Below are 16,875 nucleotides of genomic sequence, written 5' to 3'. Positions count from 1 at the left end.
AACTACATCTTGTTTATTTGAATTGATACGTTCAGAATTTGGAGTAGCTTCTTGGATTTTCTTTTGGTTTAGAATTTACTAAATGCATGGCAACACGTAAAAACTAGCAAAGGAAGAAGATTTTGGTGGAGGTAAAGGAAAAGTAATAATTAAACACTTACTGAATAATACTAATGTATACGACGCCTTATGGAAAAAGTCTATTGTTGCTTTATGTATAAAAACAACTTCAGTAAAAATAAATGTATAATTTTACCAAAAACATTTAAATGTATAAACTATTTTCATAATAAGAGAAATTGAAGGTAGTTACAGTATTTCAATGTAAGTTCACAAATTATTTTCATAATCTATACCAACGAAATTATGCAAATAAGCTGAATACAACTTATTGCAAATGCTAACATGTTATCTTTTTAGCAATTGTTAGTAAACTAAATATAAAAACTTAAATTTCAATTTCTTTAACAGTTAATTTTTATTTTTTTTTTGTTGATTCTTAGGTCACATGTTAACAAGCAAGCCCTATAAACTACATATTCTTCTAAAGGCAACCTTAGTTCAGACACAGGCACACACCATATTGTGAAGACATCAACAAGATAGTTGACAAAAGGTATTACAAATCCCAAATGATATGGTATATAATTCATTTTGTTCCTTATCATGATTTTTAAAAATGTAACCCAACCATAAGGTTATTTATATACACGAATATATCTAGGTTTCTTATAAAATAAAATACAAAAAAAGGCACAACAAGCACATTTGTGTTCATCTCCAGCATCTATTATGTTACAACATTCAGTTACAACAGCCTATAACAGAAAATAAACAACAAATTCAGCTGAGTGATAGGAGGGTAATGAGAAGAACCCAATCTCAGCCTTTGGTGCAGTGGCCACGCACCTTAACAAGTGTTTCTAACGGAGAACCCACATTTTCATCGACGTTGATTGCAAATCTGGCATGTGGTGGCAGATTTGACATTCACAGAGGTACAATGTTCGCAGCTCCAGTGACTATCATCAGAAGTTCTGTTTGATCGCAAAGCTCCCTTTCCTCTCCCAGCTCTCCCCTTACTGCTCCCTGCAGCATTTTTTGAGCTCGTTGCTTTGCTGAAGGAAGCCCCATTAGCATCTACATCAGATAGACCATTCTCTAAAGCCCTCACTAAATTCTCGAAGTAGTTTTTAGTCACACTACGAAAAAATATACCAGGAAATCAAAATTAAGAATATATGAACAAAACAAGAGCGAAAGATGTTTAAAAATTTAGAAGAAATATATACCTAGTCAATCCAGCTAATTTTGTACGAAAGTCATTGAATTCTTTAGATTGGCCTTCAGCACTGAGGAATTGCTGTAGCTCTTTTTCAGCACATTGATGAAGTCTCTCCAGACCAGATTCTGCTTCACCTGAAAACAAAATATAGTTGAGTATTAATCATGGGGAAACTGCCAAAAACACATGTTTCTAATTAAACGTGAGTTGAAAATTCAAACCTTGCAAATACTCAAAGAACTGTTTTTTTGCACCCTCATGCTCAGGTAAATAGTACCCATATGCATACGTCCATTTCAGCACTCTCCTACACTCAACTATCTGGAAGAAGAGAAAAAAATATGTTTAGAAAGCCTTCTATTTCACCTTGAAATGAACTTCAGAAATTATGGTTGCTGTCTGTGACAAAGAAAACCAACATAAAGATCATAAAAATAATAAAATCTCTCGTGAAATTATCAGCTTCATGAAATAGTTCAATGAATAACAGCAGCATTAGAAACTGAACAAATCATTTACCTGCAGCCAGGCCTCCGTAATAAACTTAAGCTGTGACTCAGGTTGGCACTGCGTGTCACTAAGCTTCTCAATCTGCCAGAAAGTGAAAGATGAGGATTAACTGGCAATTATATTATCCCTAGAAGCATCAACGACAGATTATGCAAGGCAAGCAAAAAGCAACAAAAAAAATCTAACTAGCAAGGGAAAATAAGCTACTATTGTAGAAATGGCATATTCCTGAACAAGGCGAAACTTTTTTTTTTTTTTTTTTTGTAAAGACACGACATGCGTGAAAAATAGATATTACAAGTGTAAAAAATGTTATCTCAGTTGTCAAAAGTTACAAGCTACAATACAAAATTAAAAGGCCGGGAGAGAGATGGCTGAGTACATGCAACTTACATGAACATTTTGCATCTGTTCTAGATCTGCAAGAGCTTTCTGCCTTGACTGTGAGACGAGAAAAAATATATTGCACATGTTATATGAATAACTAATATAAGCACATACGAAACATTCTTAAAACAGAACACTCGAGATAATAAGATAGATGCTAGATTAAATGCATTTCCAGAGTAGTAACACAAAATACAGTTTAAAATATAGAATCAAGGTAAAATCAACCTCAATCAAGAAAGAAATCACTATAAAGTATAAACTAACCGGTTAACTTTCCATTCCATGTAAGTTTGCATATTCAAAATAACAAAAATAAGAAGCATGTCAAAACGTTCCTTATTAGTCAATCATTCAACATAGTCAAGGACCAACTCACCCAACAGCTTCAACATTCCTCTGAGGGAACAGCTTCAACATTCCTCTAAGGGAGTTGGTCCTTGACAATGTATTAAAATTCAACATCTTATTATAAGAATGAGAGCAACGAGAATCAAACTTTATACCACAGGATGACACAGAACAGATATCCAATTATTTGTAATATTTTTAATATTTAAATTTGATGATAATTATTTATAGGATATTGATTTTATTCAGCTAAACTTAATGCTAAATTGGAGAATCAAAATTATTCACACTACCAAATATTCTGAGATTTAGATAGCACGGTAATTAGATTTAGATAATATAAGGTACCACATGATAAACATATATCGAATAAGTATTAAACTCAGTTGTTATTCAAAGTCCAAGATATTCACATCACATAAAATCAATTTAGTTTTACATGGGGAGATTGATCATGAATGCTACTTACTACAAAGATTGATGGAAAGATATCAGGGAGCTACAAAAGACCTATACATGTATATAATTGATGTGAAAGGAAAAATAATGATGGAGTGCTAAGAAAGGTGTTATGATTGGGTATATTGAACCAAGTAAAGATATTTACAACGAGAAACAGCTAGAAAATTTGGAAGATTTTTCTATAACTAGAGGTGTGGCCCAAGAGACTTGGGGTACCTTATCTTTTAGTCTTGGTTCTGGACTTGCTCACTGAGATGTTAACCATATAATCCACATAGGGAGCTTGAAACAAAATAATTCTTTCAATGTAATTTGTGATAGAAAAGCACCACTCAAGTTCAAAAGGAAAATTCATTGCACAAACATAAAATTTTGAGGCCGAGATAAGACTTTTTTTTTAATGGCAAATATTAGTATGTTAATTATTATGTTAGTGTTTTTCTCCTTGCCAGAACTTGAACCCTGGACCTTTTAAGAGAGACCAAAGAAAACTATAGGCCAGACCATTAGGAGGAGAAGTATACAACTAAATAGTCTATATGTGAGTTGAAAAAGAACTCTGTCACTTCAGGTTTATCAAAGGAATAACCAGTCAAGAGGAGTACTCTTGGTTTGTTTATCAAATAAGAAGTGTCTTGCAGGAGGAGCATTGTTGGAATTCTCGTTCATCATTACTTTCATAAAAGCTTAAGTTGTTAGGTGAAAGTACATCTATGGTTTTCGGTTAAATTTGATCTCCAGTGAACAAAAAATACATAAGCAAGAAGATTGTGACTCAAAATACCATGCAACGAAATAATAAACTTAAAATTAGTCATTTAGCTATCAAAATATTAGAAATCCTAGCAACTATAAATTATTGATGAAAGAATTCAGAAATTATAGCAGAAGACAACTCCCTAAGACATGACTACCGAACAAGTATAGAGTGATACATACAGATTGGTTGCTGGCCCACCGCTCATAATAATGGGTGTATCTCTCCAATGAATTCTTCGCCATTTCTCTTCTTCTTTCAGTATCATCATACTACATGAAACAAAATTTAGTTCAAGAAAAGTGAGCTAATTGTAGCCAGAAACATGAATCAAGAAAAGTTTGTTCAGTATGTGCCTCTTACCACTCCCTCTTGCTTAGCTGCTTCATAACGATTGCAAGCATAAAAACCACCAGTTCTTTCACCATGGTCTGACCATGCACCAAGGCATAACCTATGTAGATAAAATGTATCAAATTTGTATGAGCTCAATCAGTTTGAAAACATGGTAATATATGTTAACGTACCCCAAAAAAATAATTGTTCAAAAGGATTATAAATTGTTTTCATAACAATATCGATATCTTATTCCTTTTCTATGTTATATAAACTATACTATAAAGTCATGTATTTTTGAAAGTCTTTCATGTAAAATTTATTCCAATATACCCATACTTGTAACTTTCTTGAAATTGTCTATCACGCGTTCATGCATACACATTTTGTATCCTTATCCAAGAACATAGAATGCAATATAATTTGATTAAAAAACATGTTGGGGAAAAAGAAAAAAAAAACAAAACGCATACCAGCAAAATTCAAATTTACAGGGTGGAGTGCACGTGATGTGCATGCATCCTTGATTTTTTTCGATTGGTCGCTTGCATTTGGGACATGGCTTTGAGTTAGCAAGTATCCTGCAAGTAATTAAATTAACAGTCAGCTCGGGTTCTCAAATCTCAACTATCCAAAAAGCAGCAATTTATTCATGACTGCCTACAGAAATGCAGAGAAACTCAAGAATTATTAAAGAGACCAAGCGAATGTAGAATCCTAATATAGTCCATGGATTATTAGTTTGTCTGGTAAAGTTATAGTCCAAACATAAAGGGCTAGGCATCACTGTTCTCCATTTCATTTATAAAATTCTTATAAATGAAGTGAGGACTCACACCCCTTTAACCAAGGTCCACTTCAACTTAAGCATGAAAATATGGATAGTTTTCACCGCTTAAATACTCTCCATTAGTATCCGTTTAAGACATTAGATATATTTAATTTGTGAGAATGCCACATTACTCTCTCTTTCTACTAAAAGAAATTTGCATGAGCAAAACTCTTAGAAATCTGTACCAGTTCATGTTTTCAGACTCTGCACTGTTTTTCATAATCCACTTTACCACAGTGCCACAGTCCACTGGACGATGAGCCTCCTCGGTGCACTGTAGATTCACAGTCACATTAGTCAGGAGAACAAACAAGAAGATTCTAAAATCCAATACTGTAATAATTGGAAACAATTCCAGCAGAACTTACATTCCAACAAAAGCTATACGAACAGAGGCAAGAGACATCATAATTTCCACCTCCAGCATCAAAAGTAACTGCATATTCACAACCAGGGGCAGGACACCACTTTGACTAGACAAAAACAAAAGAAGTAAAAAAAATGAGGTTATTACAACAATCATAGAGCTGTGACTTGTGAGATATATAAATATTGATCTTGATTGAGAAAAGTAGTGAAGGTTATTAATCACATAACATAGAAATTTATATTCAAGTTTACTAGTTTAGCTTTAGCCAGGACATAATAAATATGTCAAACGATTGATTCAGTATGTAAAGAAATATGATCGCATGATGAAAATGAAATATGGATAACATATAGTCTACATGGATTCGAATTGGCAGGTCATAATTCATATTTAATAATCGTATACCTTTTTATTGTCTTCGATATAAGATCTACGAAGGTAACGGGCATACTTTTCTTTATCTTCATTACATGCTAATGAATCAATCATATCTTGACCAATAGCAGCGCCACAAGTGGGTTCAGGACATCTCAACATCAAACATCCAGGACCATCATTGATGGACGTGCTGATGTATCCTAGCATGCCGAAAAGGACAAAAAAATGTCATTTGAAAGAACAAAAAAGAACTGAAGGAAAGGACACTAACTAATCAATAAATATAACATATGAAACAGGCCATAAAAGCTACCAAAAAACTTAAGATGGGTATAGGAAACTTGCACCAAATTGCATATTCTATCACCCAAAACAATAAAAAGGACATATATTCAGCTCAATGCCAAAATTTGATCAGAATTAACAAAAGAAGAGGGGAATGGAATACGAGAGATACCTTCCCAGCATGAGAAACAGTATGGATGACCACAAGAAGCCATTCCAATCCCAGAGCGAGGATAGTTTTCAAAACAGATGCCACATGTAAGCTGGCCACAGCAGAAACAAATACCAAAAAATTATATAGAGAATATAGCTCCCACAGCAGGAGAAAAAATCAAGTAGCAACATTATCAAACAGTTCTAAAACCCATCCATATCTCACCTCGCTAGTATTAGGATGCTGGACAACTGGCTTCTCCAACAAGCCAACCGCTTTTCGGACTCGCTCTTCATCAGCAAACCATGCATCATGCACTTTACTGACACTCCTACAACACAAAGCATCTCTCACATCACACGAGTATACAATATGCTGCAGCTATTCATCTCTTACAAAGTATACATTGAGCAGTGAATGCATCATGCATATGAAGTGATTCAGCGAATATTTTGAAAGTTAAAACACTAAAGAAGGTATAATAAAAGCCATACAAAAACACTTTTTTTTTTTGAAGAAACACTTAAATGAAACAAATATCAACCAATAAGGTTTAAAAGACTTCACAATATTTTTTATCACAAATAGCAAGATATGTTGTCAAACTAGTCCTCATTTGAATCATATTCATTTTTATTTCACGCAATCAATAAAATAATGTGTTTTTAGACTTTAGTCCTTTATGAGGACTAAAACACATGTTTCTTATAGACTAAAACACTTCATTTTTTATTACACGTTGAGATTAGAAATGAATAAAATTCAAAAAGATACTCCTTTACAAAACATAATCAATTTTAGGACAAAAAAAAACATATTCAAAACAGGTTTATGAAATTGAATTTACCAATTGTGGTGACGAAGTAGTATGCTTGCAGCAACTTTTGATACAGAAAGAACAGCTGCAACTGTATCAATGTCATCTTCCTGTCTTACTTGGATATCAGATTCCTTCAATATGGTAAAATTTTGCTGAAATCCAACCAAACTAATCAGTTACACGGAAATCGGTATATGATTGTAAACAAAACAAATGTATCAACTTGACATTCTAAAACTCAAGTCAAATCCATTCAAAACCAACAAAAAAACACAGTTATTTTCATATACATAACAACAAACAACAACAATAAAAACAGAATCTAACCACCACCTACAAAAAAAAAACAGAATCTAACCATTAAAACCAACATCTTATCTCATTATAGCAAACCAACAATTACTGCAATTAACCTCATCCAACCACCACTAATCACTAAATCAATCTTTTTAAGGTAAACAGAAAAAAAAAAAACAAGCTTTTGTTTGGTTTCAGAAAATGTGGTCTCAAATCAAACACATGATCAAAAACAAAAACAAACTAAAAAACCAAACATTTCATAAATTCTGTAACACCCAAGTAATTTCAAGAAACCAAACAAATTCACATAATCAACATTAAAAAAAACAGGGTTTTTGTTTGGTTTCAGAAAACATGTTCAGAAAATGTGGTCTCAACAAATCAAACACCTGATCAAAAAAAAAACAAACAAAAAAACAAACATTACATAAATTCTGTTACACATAACTGATTTCAACAAACCAAATTCACATAAGCAACATTATAAAAAACAAAATTTTTTTTTTGCATAAAAAAATTAAAAATTAAAAAAAATGATAAAAATCGAAAATTGAGAATGAAAAAAGAGAAATTGATATATACCTCAGGTCGACGAGACTCAATCTTATCAGCATCATCAAAGTAATCACCAGCATCATCATCATAATCACTATAATAATCCATCGCACCTTCTTCCGTATCACCACTGTAGAAATCGTCATCTTCAAGGGACTCCATATCGTGAGCATCGTGCATATCATCTTCGGAGTCCATTGAAGAATTTGGATCCCAAATCGAGAATCTAGGGCTTGAGAAATTGGGGAATTTAAAGAGAGAAGAAAAAAAAATGTTACTTTGCTTTATTGATTCCAAAAAAAATAAAATAAAAATGTGATGATGGTCCGTGAAAGGAAAGAAGAAAGGAATAGAAGTTGAAAATTGGAAGATAAGGACCAAAGTTGTAAAAGAAAAATATTTAGAAGTAGTAAATTTTAGTCATAAATGGATACCAAATGTAATTATTATTGGTCAGATTCAGACAAATGTGTGTATCAAGACAAGGATAATTAGTACACACAAAAAAAAAAAGACAAACACAATTATGAATAAGATTTGATTTATGTTTTTTTAGGATAAAATTATTAGTTTTTTCTTTTTAGTCAAAACATAATATAGACAAAATATATTGTAATGAGTAAATGTCTGTATGAAGACAATTGTATTTTTTTTTATTTTGACTAAAATCGTAAAGAATTTTTTTATATGTTTTTAGACTTTTTTTTTAGGAATATATGTTATTAGACTTAAATATTACTACTTTTCAGTCAAAAAAATATAATCAAACTACATTGCATTTCTTCGATTAAAATATGAGTTTTTAGTCAAAAATATAAATATAATCAAACTACATTGCATTTCTTCGATTAAAATATGAGTTTTTAGTCAAAAATATAAAATAACAATAGATAAAAAAATTCTTTTGACTAAAATTGTAAAGAAAATATTTTTTATATCTTCATTGAAATATGAGTTTGCAGCTATGAAGTTCAGTTAATCCAAATATAGAGATATATTCGTATAGATACTTATCGAACAACGATACTCTATGGATACTCGCGTATACATATTTAAGGTGTACCAAAAATAATTATTTTAATTTATAATATAGATTTTATCGGATACTTATAGATATTGGACATGTACACACAAATCTATACTATATATAAAGGAAACTACCTCTTTCAGCACTTTTGGGCTGGATTTTTATTTCTAAAAATACCCTTAATTTTGAATACAAATAATACGTGTAACAAATAGATAAGAATAAATTTAATTTAAATATTAAAAAAAATGAAACAAACATGATATGAATATATATATATATATATATATATATATATATATGTGTGTGTGTGTGTGTGTGTGTGTGTGTGTGTGTGTGTGTGTGTGTCCTTAAATAACTTTTTCATTATTTCAATTATACCCTTAAATAACTTTTTCTATAATAAAGATCGTTGTTGTTGGTTTCATTAAAAAAAGAATTTAGATTGTATTTTTTTTTTTGGTTATATTATTGGTGTCACTAGAATAAATAATCATGATTAGTTTGATTTGTTATAACTTGAAAGCAACAAACATTAATATTTTTAGTTTTAATCCAAAATAAAATTTCATTAACACTAAAATAAATAATCATGATTAGTTTGATTTGTTATAACTTGAAAGCAACAAACATTAATATTTTTAGTTTTAATCCAAATCAAAATTTCATTAAAAAAACACCGTTAATAATTTTCAAACGTGAGTGCAATAAAAAAAGCGGAAAGACGGGCACATGAGTGGCCGTCTTTTCGCTAGTTTTTTTTTTTAAGAGGCCCGTCTTTTCGCTAGTAATTATAACATATTTCACAAATATGTATCCTGGAAAATATGAAGGACAAAAAATTATGTTTTTCGATTAATCAATTAAAAATTATGTTTTTTATGGATGAAAGTAACCAGAGAGATGAGATTCAATCAATCAACATTAAACAAAATTTGTGTTTGAGTTCTTTTATTAATATATTTTACATGTGTTTTAGTATAAAAATTTTGTCAACGTATCTTAGTCGTATCGTATCATAAATTTTTAAAAAAGTTGTGTATTCGCATACCCGTAACGTATTGTACCCACACACGTACTATATCTCTAAGCTTCATATGTTTGGGATAAAAAAAGATATAAGCAAATTATATTACTTTCCTTATATTTAACTAGTGTTCATGCGTCTGTCTATTCTTTTTATTACGCTAATGTGTATAAATTACGAACAACATTTTTATGAAGTTTTGATTAAAATTGTTTTGATTTTGATTAAAATTATGGGGTAATTATGTTTCTAGTCCCTATAAAATAGCGACCTTGTAAGTTTAGTCCCTACTTAATTTTAATAGCATTTTTAGTCCCTAATTTTGTTTTCCTGCACTGAGTATTAGTCCTTACTCAATTCAAATTTGTTTAATTTATGCTTAAACTCTTAAATTTTTGAACAATTTTTTGCAGACATGTTTAGAACATTACTAAAAGTTCGTCCGCAAAAAATTATTGCAAAATTTGATTTCTACATCCAGATTTTATTACTTTTTATCTTTAACTTTTGTCGTTTTAAAAAATTCATATTTAATTCATTTCATATCAGAAAATTCTAAATTTTAGTAAACGAACCTTTCATAGTGTTCTAATCTTGTCTCAAAAAAATCGTTCAAAAATTTAAGAGTTTAAGGATAATTAATCAAACTTTGTTTTAGCAGGGACTAAAATTATAAGTAATTTTTTTTTTTATAGGGACTTGATAGGGCCAAACCGCAAGTGCACGGTCTATCGAAGTAATAGTAGTAAGTAGAGTTATCGTTCCGCTAGGGAGTTATGAATTCGATTAACTTTTAGAGAATGATTAGAAAAGAAGAAAGATTATAAAAAGGGAGGTTTAGTTGCTGAAGGTAAATAACAATAATAATAAAAGAGCCTTGAGATCATTGGTTCATCATAACAACGAATCTTTTCACAAGCAAGCCTTAAACTTATAATTATGCGTTAATCTTAATTTCTAAGGACAAGTTTCTCTTTAGCATATCAAAGCTTCTCTCGAAGTCAGTGAGTGTATCCCTCCAACAACCACACCTATTCTCATGGGTGATTGCCTTTGGGACCCTTGAAGGTCGAAACTTTATGTGTCCCAAGGTTTGCTAGACTATTCTCATGTTTCGCAAACCTTGTCTAAATTCACTTGTTCGAATATCAAAGCTCCGCGTTCGCTTTATGAATTGATATTTGTGATGATGAATTAACCATTATCAAACCCTCCGCGTTCGCTTCCACAATTTGATAATAATTAATTCATGTTAAAACGGTGAATTTAGATAAGAAATTAAGGTAACATATAATTAGGGTTTAAGGCTTGGCTTGATCCAGATTACGTCATTAGACTTATCCAACAATCCCAAGACAAGAAGAGTCTACTCACTAACGTTCATTGTAGACATAGAGAGGAAGGAGAAGAAGAATATAAAATAAAACAGTAAAGTAAAAGTGAACTTTTATTCCAAGAACAAAAGATGATTGTTTATGATGGAGAGCTACTCTATTTATAGCTTTACAATTGACTTAAAATCTAAGCAACTATAAGGGCTATTCGGTAAAACTACAACAGGGTAACTTGGGCCTAAAGCAAAAGCAGCAAAAGTCATCCACAGAGGTGGCACGGCCGTGCCAACCTTAGCACGGGCCGTGCCAAGCTTCTGACTTGGGGGCTCTATATTTTTGTTCCGAATCTTTCGTATTTTTGCTCCAAATCAGCTCCAGACTCCTTTCTTTTGCTCCAAGACACCTTCCATCATATATTCGTTCCTGAAATATAAAATATGCAATTGTAGTAAAAAGATTCAAAAAGGAAATATTATTGCAATAAAATAAATTCAAATCTAAATAAAACTAAACTAAATAATGCATAAAAATAGACTAAATATAGACTCATCAAACTCCCCCACACTTGAATCTTTGCTTGTCCTCAAGCAAAAGGCAATGGACATAGCAGCAACTAAAAGGATTAATTATGGCAATGCAATTGAAAACACAAGTCTCTTTGAAGGTTTTGTTTCAAGTACACTAATCACAATTTCAAACATTCCTCGTGAACCTATTCAACCCAACATCAAGTCTCAAGTGAGTGTGTGTGCAGTCCAACCCTTTTCTTGCTCATGTATAAGACAGACATTATGAGGAACAGGTTCTATCCTTAATGCTAAAGTAACCGAGAAAAGTCCTTTCTTCATTTCATATAAGAGTGATGGGAATTTAAGTTAAAATTAAATTAAATTAACAATTAAGCACAAAGGGGCTGCAGATGCTTAGGGGCTATCTATCCTCGTAGGAAGTCTTCTCGGATGTAATTGTCCTTTCCCCCTAGATTCAAAATCACCCTAAGCAGTGCTGCAAAATTATTATTTGTTTCATCTCCGCGTAGGAAGTCTTTTTGGATGTAATTGTCCTTTCCCCCTAGCATTGATGAATTTGTTTCACATTAAGTTCAAATTAGGGAGTCACCACCACAATTAGGAAGTTAGGATGTAATTGTCCTTTCCACCACATGTTGGTGCCATTCTCCCGCCCCATTTAACATTTAACAAATTAATAAGAATATAACAATTAAGAACAATTTGATTAATTTTCCCACACAAACTTATACTACTTTTACTCTTAAGACTTTAAAGGGTCTAAGTTAACACTAAAGATAGAACGTGCTCCTTAAAATACCTATTCATACATTTGCTCAAGGATTGCAACCGGGTGCTTTTCTCATTGGAGAATTTTCACATTAAAACAAGATATGGGTATAGCAAGAACACAAGAAACACTAGAAACTACTTTCATGTACAAGAAGCAACCTAAGGAAAAGACAAAACAAAAATTTTCATGCCATATTTACATTAAAAACAAGCTACTTTAGTTATGCCTCTTGTTATAAAAACAAAACAAAAGAATAAAGTTCAAGGGAGTTTGGGAACACTACGACTCTAGGCACTTTATTAGGCCCCCCCACACTTAGGAGAAGCATTGTCCTCAATGATTCAAAAGAAAAGAAAAGAGAAGAAGAAGAAGAAGATGATGATGAAGAAGAAGAAGAAGAAGAAGAAGAAGAAGAAGAAGAAGAAGAAGAAGAAGAAGAAGAAGAAGAAGAAGAAGAAGAAGAAGAAGAAGAAGAAGAAGAAGAATTATTAGAATAGAGAAGAGTAGAGGAAGAGGAAAGCTCACAATTTTATTGAGGTCCATAGTGGACTTTGGAGGTGAAGGTGTTACATCATGTTTCGGAGCATTTGATTGTTTTCTTCATTTATTCGATTGCTCCTTTGGACATTGGTTCTTTCAACACCTTGTCTTTGTTGCTCGGTGCTTTATTCTTTGAACTTTGGTTTGCATCCATGCCCGCCGTTCATCATTATAGCTTCCACCGGCTTCTTGTTCATGGTGCAAGTTGGCACCTACCTCCGCTTTATCACCACCATCATCACCATCATTATGTACATGTGGGTTAGTACCAACATAAAGCAAATTTTCCACCACCTCCGAATTATTTAAGTCCGGATTAGATAGAATAATCAAACAATAAGCTCTAATAATTTTCTATTCATATTGGTAATTGTGGTCATGAGTTCTAAGGAAGGACAAAGTAGTATATAAGTCTAGATAATAGTTCCCCTCTATCCTCTTGATCCCTTAATTCACACTCACCCCAAACTTCCTAGCAATAAAAGTGATGATTCCACCTACCATTATATCACCCTTATCATCCGGTTTCTTTTTAACAATTAAAACAAGATAATCAAGCAAATAATGGCAAATGTTAATAGGATGGTTATAAAGCATAGCCCACAACAACAGCTCATCAATCCTCATCATTCCTACCTCTTTCCTACTTTATATGGTGCAAGCCATAACCCTTTGAAGGTACCTAAGCACAGGGTTGTGTTATTCAACAGCCTAATCATATGTTCATCCATTCCTAGTCTATCCATAACATTAATCATCAGGGTACCTGCAAGCATAGATAGTTCTAGAGATTAGAGAATTGTACCTATTTCTTTGCTTGGAATCCTTGATTTGGATCCCATGATTATGAGTTGTTGATTGCTTCTTGGTTGCACCACTTCTGAAGTCTTCAGTCTACTTACCTTTCTTCTTTGATTCCAATTGACCTTAGTTGACTTGGTGTGAATTTTGGGTGAAGGTTAGGGTTTTGTGTGCGAAAGGTTGGTTTAGTGATGGGGTTGGGGTTTAAATAAGGTTTTTGAGTTTATTGATGAAGATTGGTGGAGAGATTATGGTTTGGTGAAGTTTGAAGAGAGTTATGGAGGAAGAATGAAAGAGGTTGTTTTGAATAACATAAAAAAATAAATAAATAAAAAATAAATATTTTTTTTTTCAATTTTTTTTTTTGGCTGAAAGGTTGGCACGGCCGTGCTAACATTAGCACGGGCCGTGCCAAGCTTCTGTAAAAAGAAGGAAGAATTTTTATTTTTTTTTGAGATTTTTTTTTTTGGATTTTTTTTTTTTGGATTTTTTTTTTCTGGTCAATGGCTTCAACTTTCTTTCCCCTTTTTGCATCATATTTGGACAAATACCTACAAAACAAATTAAAATAACACAAAACAAAAATAAAAGCAATAAAATTCATGGGTTGCCTCCCACGAAGCGCTCGTTTAGAGTCATTAGCTTGACGGTTAGAAAGTGGTTCATCTATCCTATACCCAATCTTTCGGAAAGGGATAATGGCATCAAACTAACATTCTCTCCCAAATCACACATGGTTTTCTCAAAGGTTTTAGATCCTATGACACAAGGTAGGGAAAAACTTCCTAGATTCTTAAGCTTAGGTGGCAATTTGTTTGGAAGTATTTTAATAAGATTCATAAACTGCTCATCTAACTTGGACTCATCAAACCCTTGTGTTAATGGAATTTCAGGCTCATGAGATGGTGAAACAAATGACTTTTCATTCTCTCCTATGGCTTTCTCACTTTGAGGCTCATCACATCCTATCTCTCCTTCATTGTTATTAGCTTTCACAATGGGATCCTCTAATTGTTTACCATCCCTAAGGGTAATGACACTTATATGGTTATTGGGGTTGGTTTCGGTTTGGTCTAGGAGGACTTCGGAGGATTGAGAGGGAGTAGCCACTTGAGATGTTTGAGTCTCTAGCATCTCACGGTGAGTAACTATGGAGTCTACTTTCGATGTAAGTTTGGCAAGAGAGTCCTTCAAAAATCCAGTTTGATTTTCAAGCTCTTGGAGCTGCTCGGATTGATTTTTACAATAATTTTCTAAAAAAAGTTCCAAGCTGGATTTTTGAGGGACTCTTTTGTTGTTTGCATAACTAGGTGTTGTTGTTTGTTGTCCAAAAAGATTTTGAGGGGTTTGAGAAAAAATTTGGTTGTTTCTAAACCCTTGATTATATTGAGCATAGTTTACTTGCTCAGGACTTCTAACAACACTACCTAGTTGGCAATCAATGCCAATATGGCCAAATACACCACAAATTTCACAAGAAGGAGATGCAGAAGAAGAAGAAGAGATGACACTAACATTTATTTTTTCAAATTTTTGGGTTAATGCATCAATCTTAACGGCAAGGTGATCATAGTTAGAGACTTCATACATACCTGCCTCCTTTTTGGAGGGTGAAGAATTAATGATGTCTCTCTCGTCGGTCCACTTGTAATGATTTTGAGCCATGTCTTCAATCAAGGCGTATGCTTCTGTGTAATTCTTGTTCATTAAAGCTCCACCTGCAGCTGCATCAACATAAATTTTTGTGGTATACAAAAGACCATTATAAAAAATGTGAATAATAAGCCAATTCTCTAAACCATGATGGGGACAAAGTCTAAGCATTTCTTTGAAACGCTCCCACGCATCGTAAAGAGATTCTCCATCTTTTTGAGTGAATTGTGTGATTTGATTCCTTAATTGGACGGTTTTAGAATAGGGAAAGAATCGTGCAAGAAAAACTTGCTTCATTTGTTGCCATGAAAAGATAGAACCAATTTCCAATGAATGAAACCAAGCACTAGCTCTACCCCCTAAGGAGAAAGGAAAGAGGTGCAGCCTTACGGCCTCTTGGTTTGCATTCAAGGTTCCACTGAGTCTTAAAAAGGTTGAAATATGAAAATTCGGATCCTCAGTGGGTGATCCGAAAAATTGATTTTGTTGCACTAAGTGAACAAGTGCAGGTTCTATTTCAAAATTGTCCTCAACCGTTGGGTACACAATAGCATCGTATGACTCATTTGAAGATGGGATTGCATACTCATTGAGAGAGCGTTCCTTAGTCATATCGTTATTATCTTCCCAAGAAGTTAAAGGAAAAAGAAGAAATAGAGAAACAATAAAATAAAATAAGCAAAAGATTTTTTTTTTTATGGAGAGAGAGAGAGAGATTTTTTTTTTCTAAAATAAAAGTAAAATAATAATAAAAGAGGAAATAATATTATATATATATATATATATATATATATATATATATGTTTTTTTTTTGGAAAGAAATATAAAAAGAAACACAATAAAATAGAATAGGATAAAATAACGAAAAAGATTTTTTTTTCTTTCTAATCGTTAAAAAAAAGTTAACCAAATTGCAATAACTCCCCGGCAACGGCGCCAAAAACTTGATAGGGCCAAACCGCAAGTGCACGGTCTATCGAAGTAATAGTAGTAAGTAGAGTTATCGTTCCGCTAGGGAGTTATGAATTCGATTAACTTTTAGAGAATGATTAGAAAAGAAGAAAGATTATAAAAAGGGAGGTTTAGTTGCTGAAGGTAAATAACAATAATAATAAAAGAGCCTTGAGATCATTGGTTCATCATAACAACGAATCTTTTCACAAGCAAGCCTTAAACTTATAATTATGCGTTAATCTTAATTTCTAAGGACAAGTTTCTCTTTAGCATATCAAAGCTTCTCTCGAAGTCAGTGAGTGTATCCCTCCAACAACCACACCTATTCTCATGGGTGATTGCCTTTGGGACCCTTGAAGGTCGAAACTTTATGTGTCCCAAGGTTTGCTAGACTATTCTCATGTTTCGCAAACCTTGTCTAAATTCACTTGTTCGAATATCAAAGCTCCGCGTTC

General features: G+C 32.6%; 1 protein-coding gene and 1 non-coding gene across 2 annotated transcripts; one reads left to right on the top strand and one right to left on the bottom strand.

The window, feature by feature from the left end:
* Positions 1 to 619: 619 nt before the first annotated feature.
* LOC146930858 (putative E3 ubiquitin-protein ligase ARI7) lies at positions 620 to 8,154 on the bottom strand. The gene is made up of 15 exons (XM_085702294.1): positions 7,810 to 8,154; positions 6,955 to 7,079; positions 6,333 to 6,438; positions 6,126 to 6,216; positions 5,696 to 5,868; positions 5,289 to 5,393; positions 5,106 to 5,194; positions 4,562 to 4,669; positions 4,116 to 4,206; positions 3,935 to 4,024; positions 2,189 to 2,236; positions 1,805 to 1,876; positions 1,507 to 1,606; positions 1,293 to 1,419; positions 620 to 1,202 (listed from the first exon to the last, which is right to left on the bottom strand). The coding sequence occupies exons 1-15, from the start codon at positions 7,978 to 7,980 to the stop codon at positions 944 to 946; spliced, it is 1,755 nt and encodes a 584-aa protein (XP_085558420.1). The 5' UTR covers positions 7,981 to 8,154; the 3' UTR covers positions 620 to 943.
* Positions 8,155 to 15,608: 7,454 nt separating this feature from the next.
* On the top strand, positions 15,609 to 15,715 carry LOC146930857 (small nucleolar RNA R71). Its single transcript, XR_015009130.1, has one exon. It is a non-coding gene; the product is annotated as a small nucleolar RNA R71 (small nucleolar RNA).
* The last annotated feature ends 1,160 nt before the right edge of the window (positions 15,716 to 16,875 follow it).

This window comes from Medicago sativa, chromosome 4 (assembly GCF_051527215.1).
Source record: "Medicago sativa cultivar Bolivia chromosome 4, Bolivia_mono, whole genome shotgun sequence".
NCBI classification, from domain to species: Eukaryota; Viridiplantae; Streptophyta; class Magnoliopsida; order Fabales; family Fabaceae; genus Medicago; species Medicago sativa.
The sequence above is the reverse complement of the archived record's forward strand: the minus strand, read 5'-3'. Positions and strand labels throughout refer to the sequence as shown.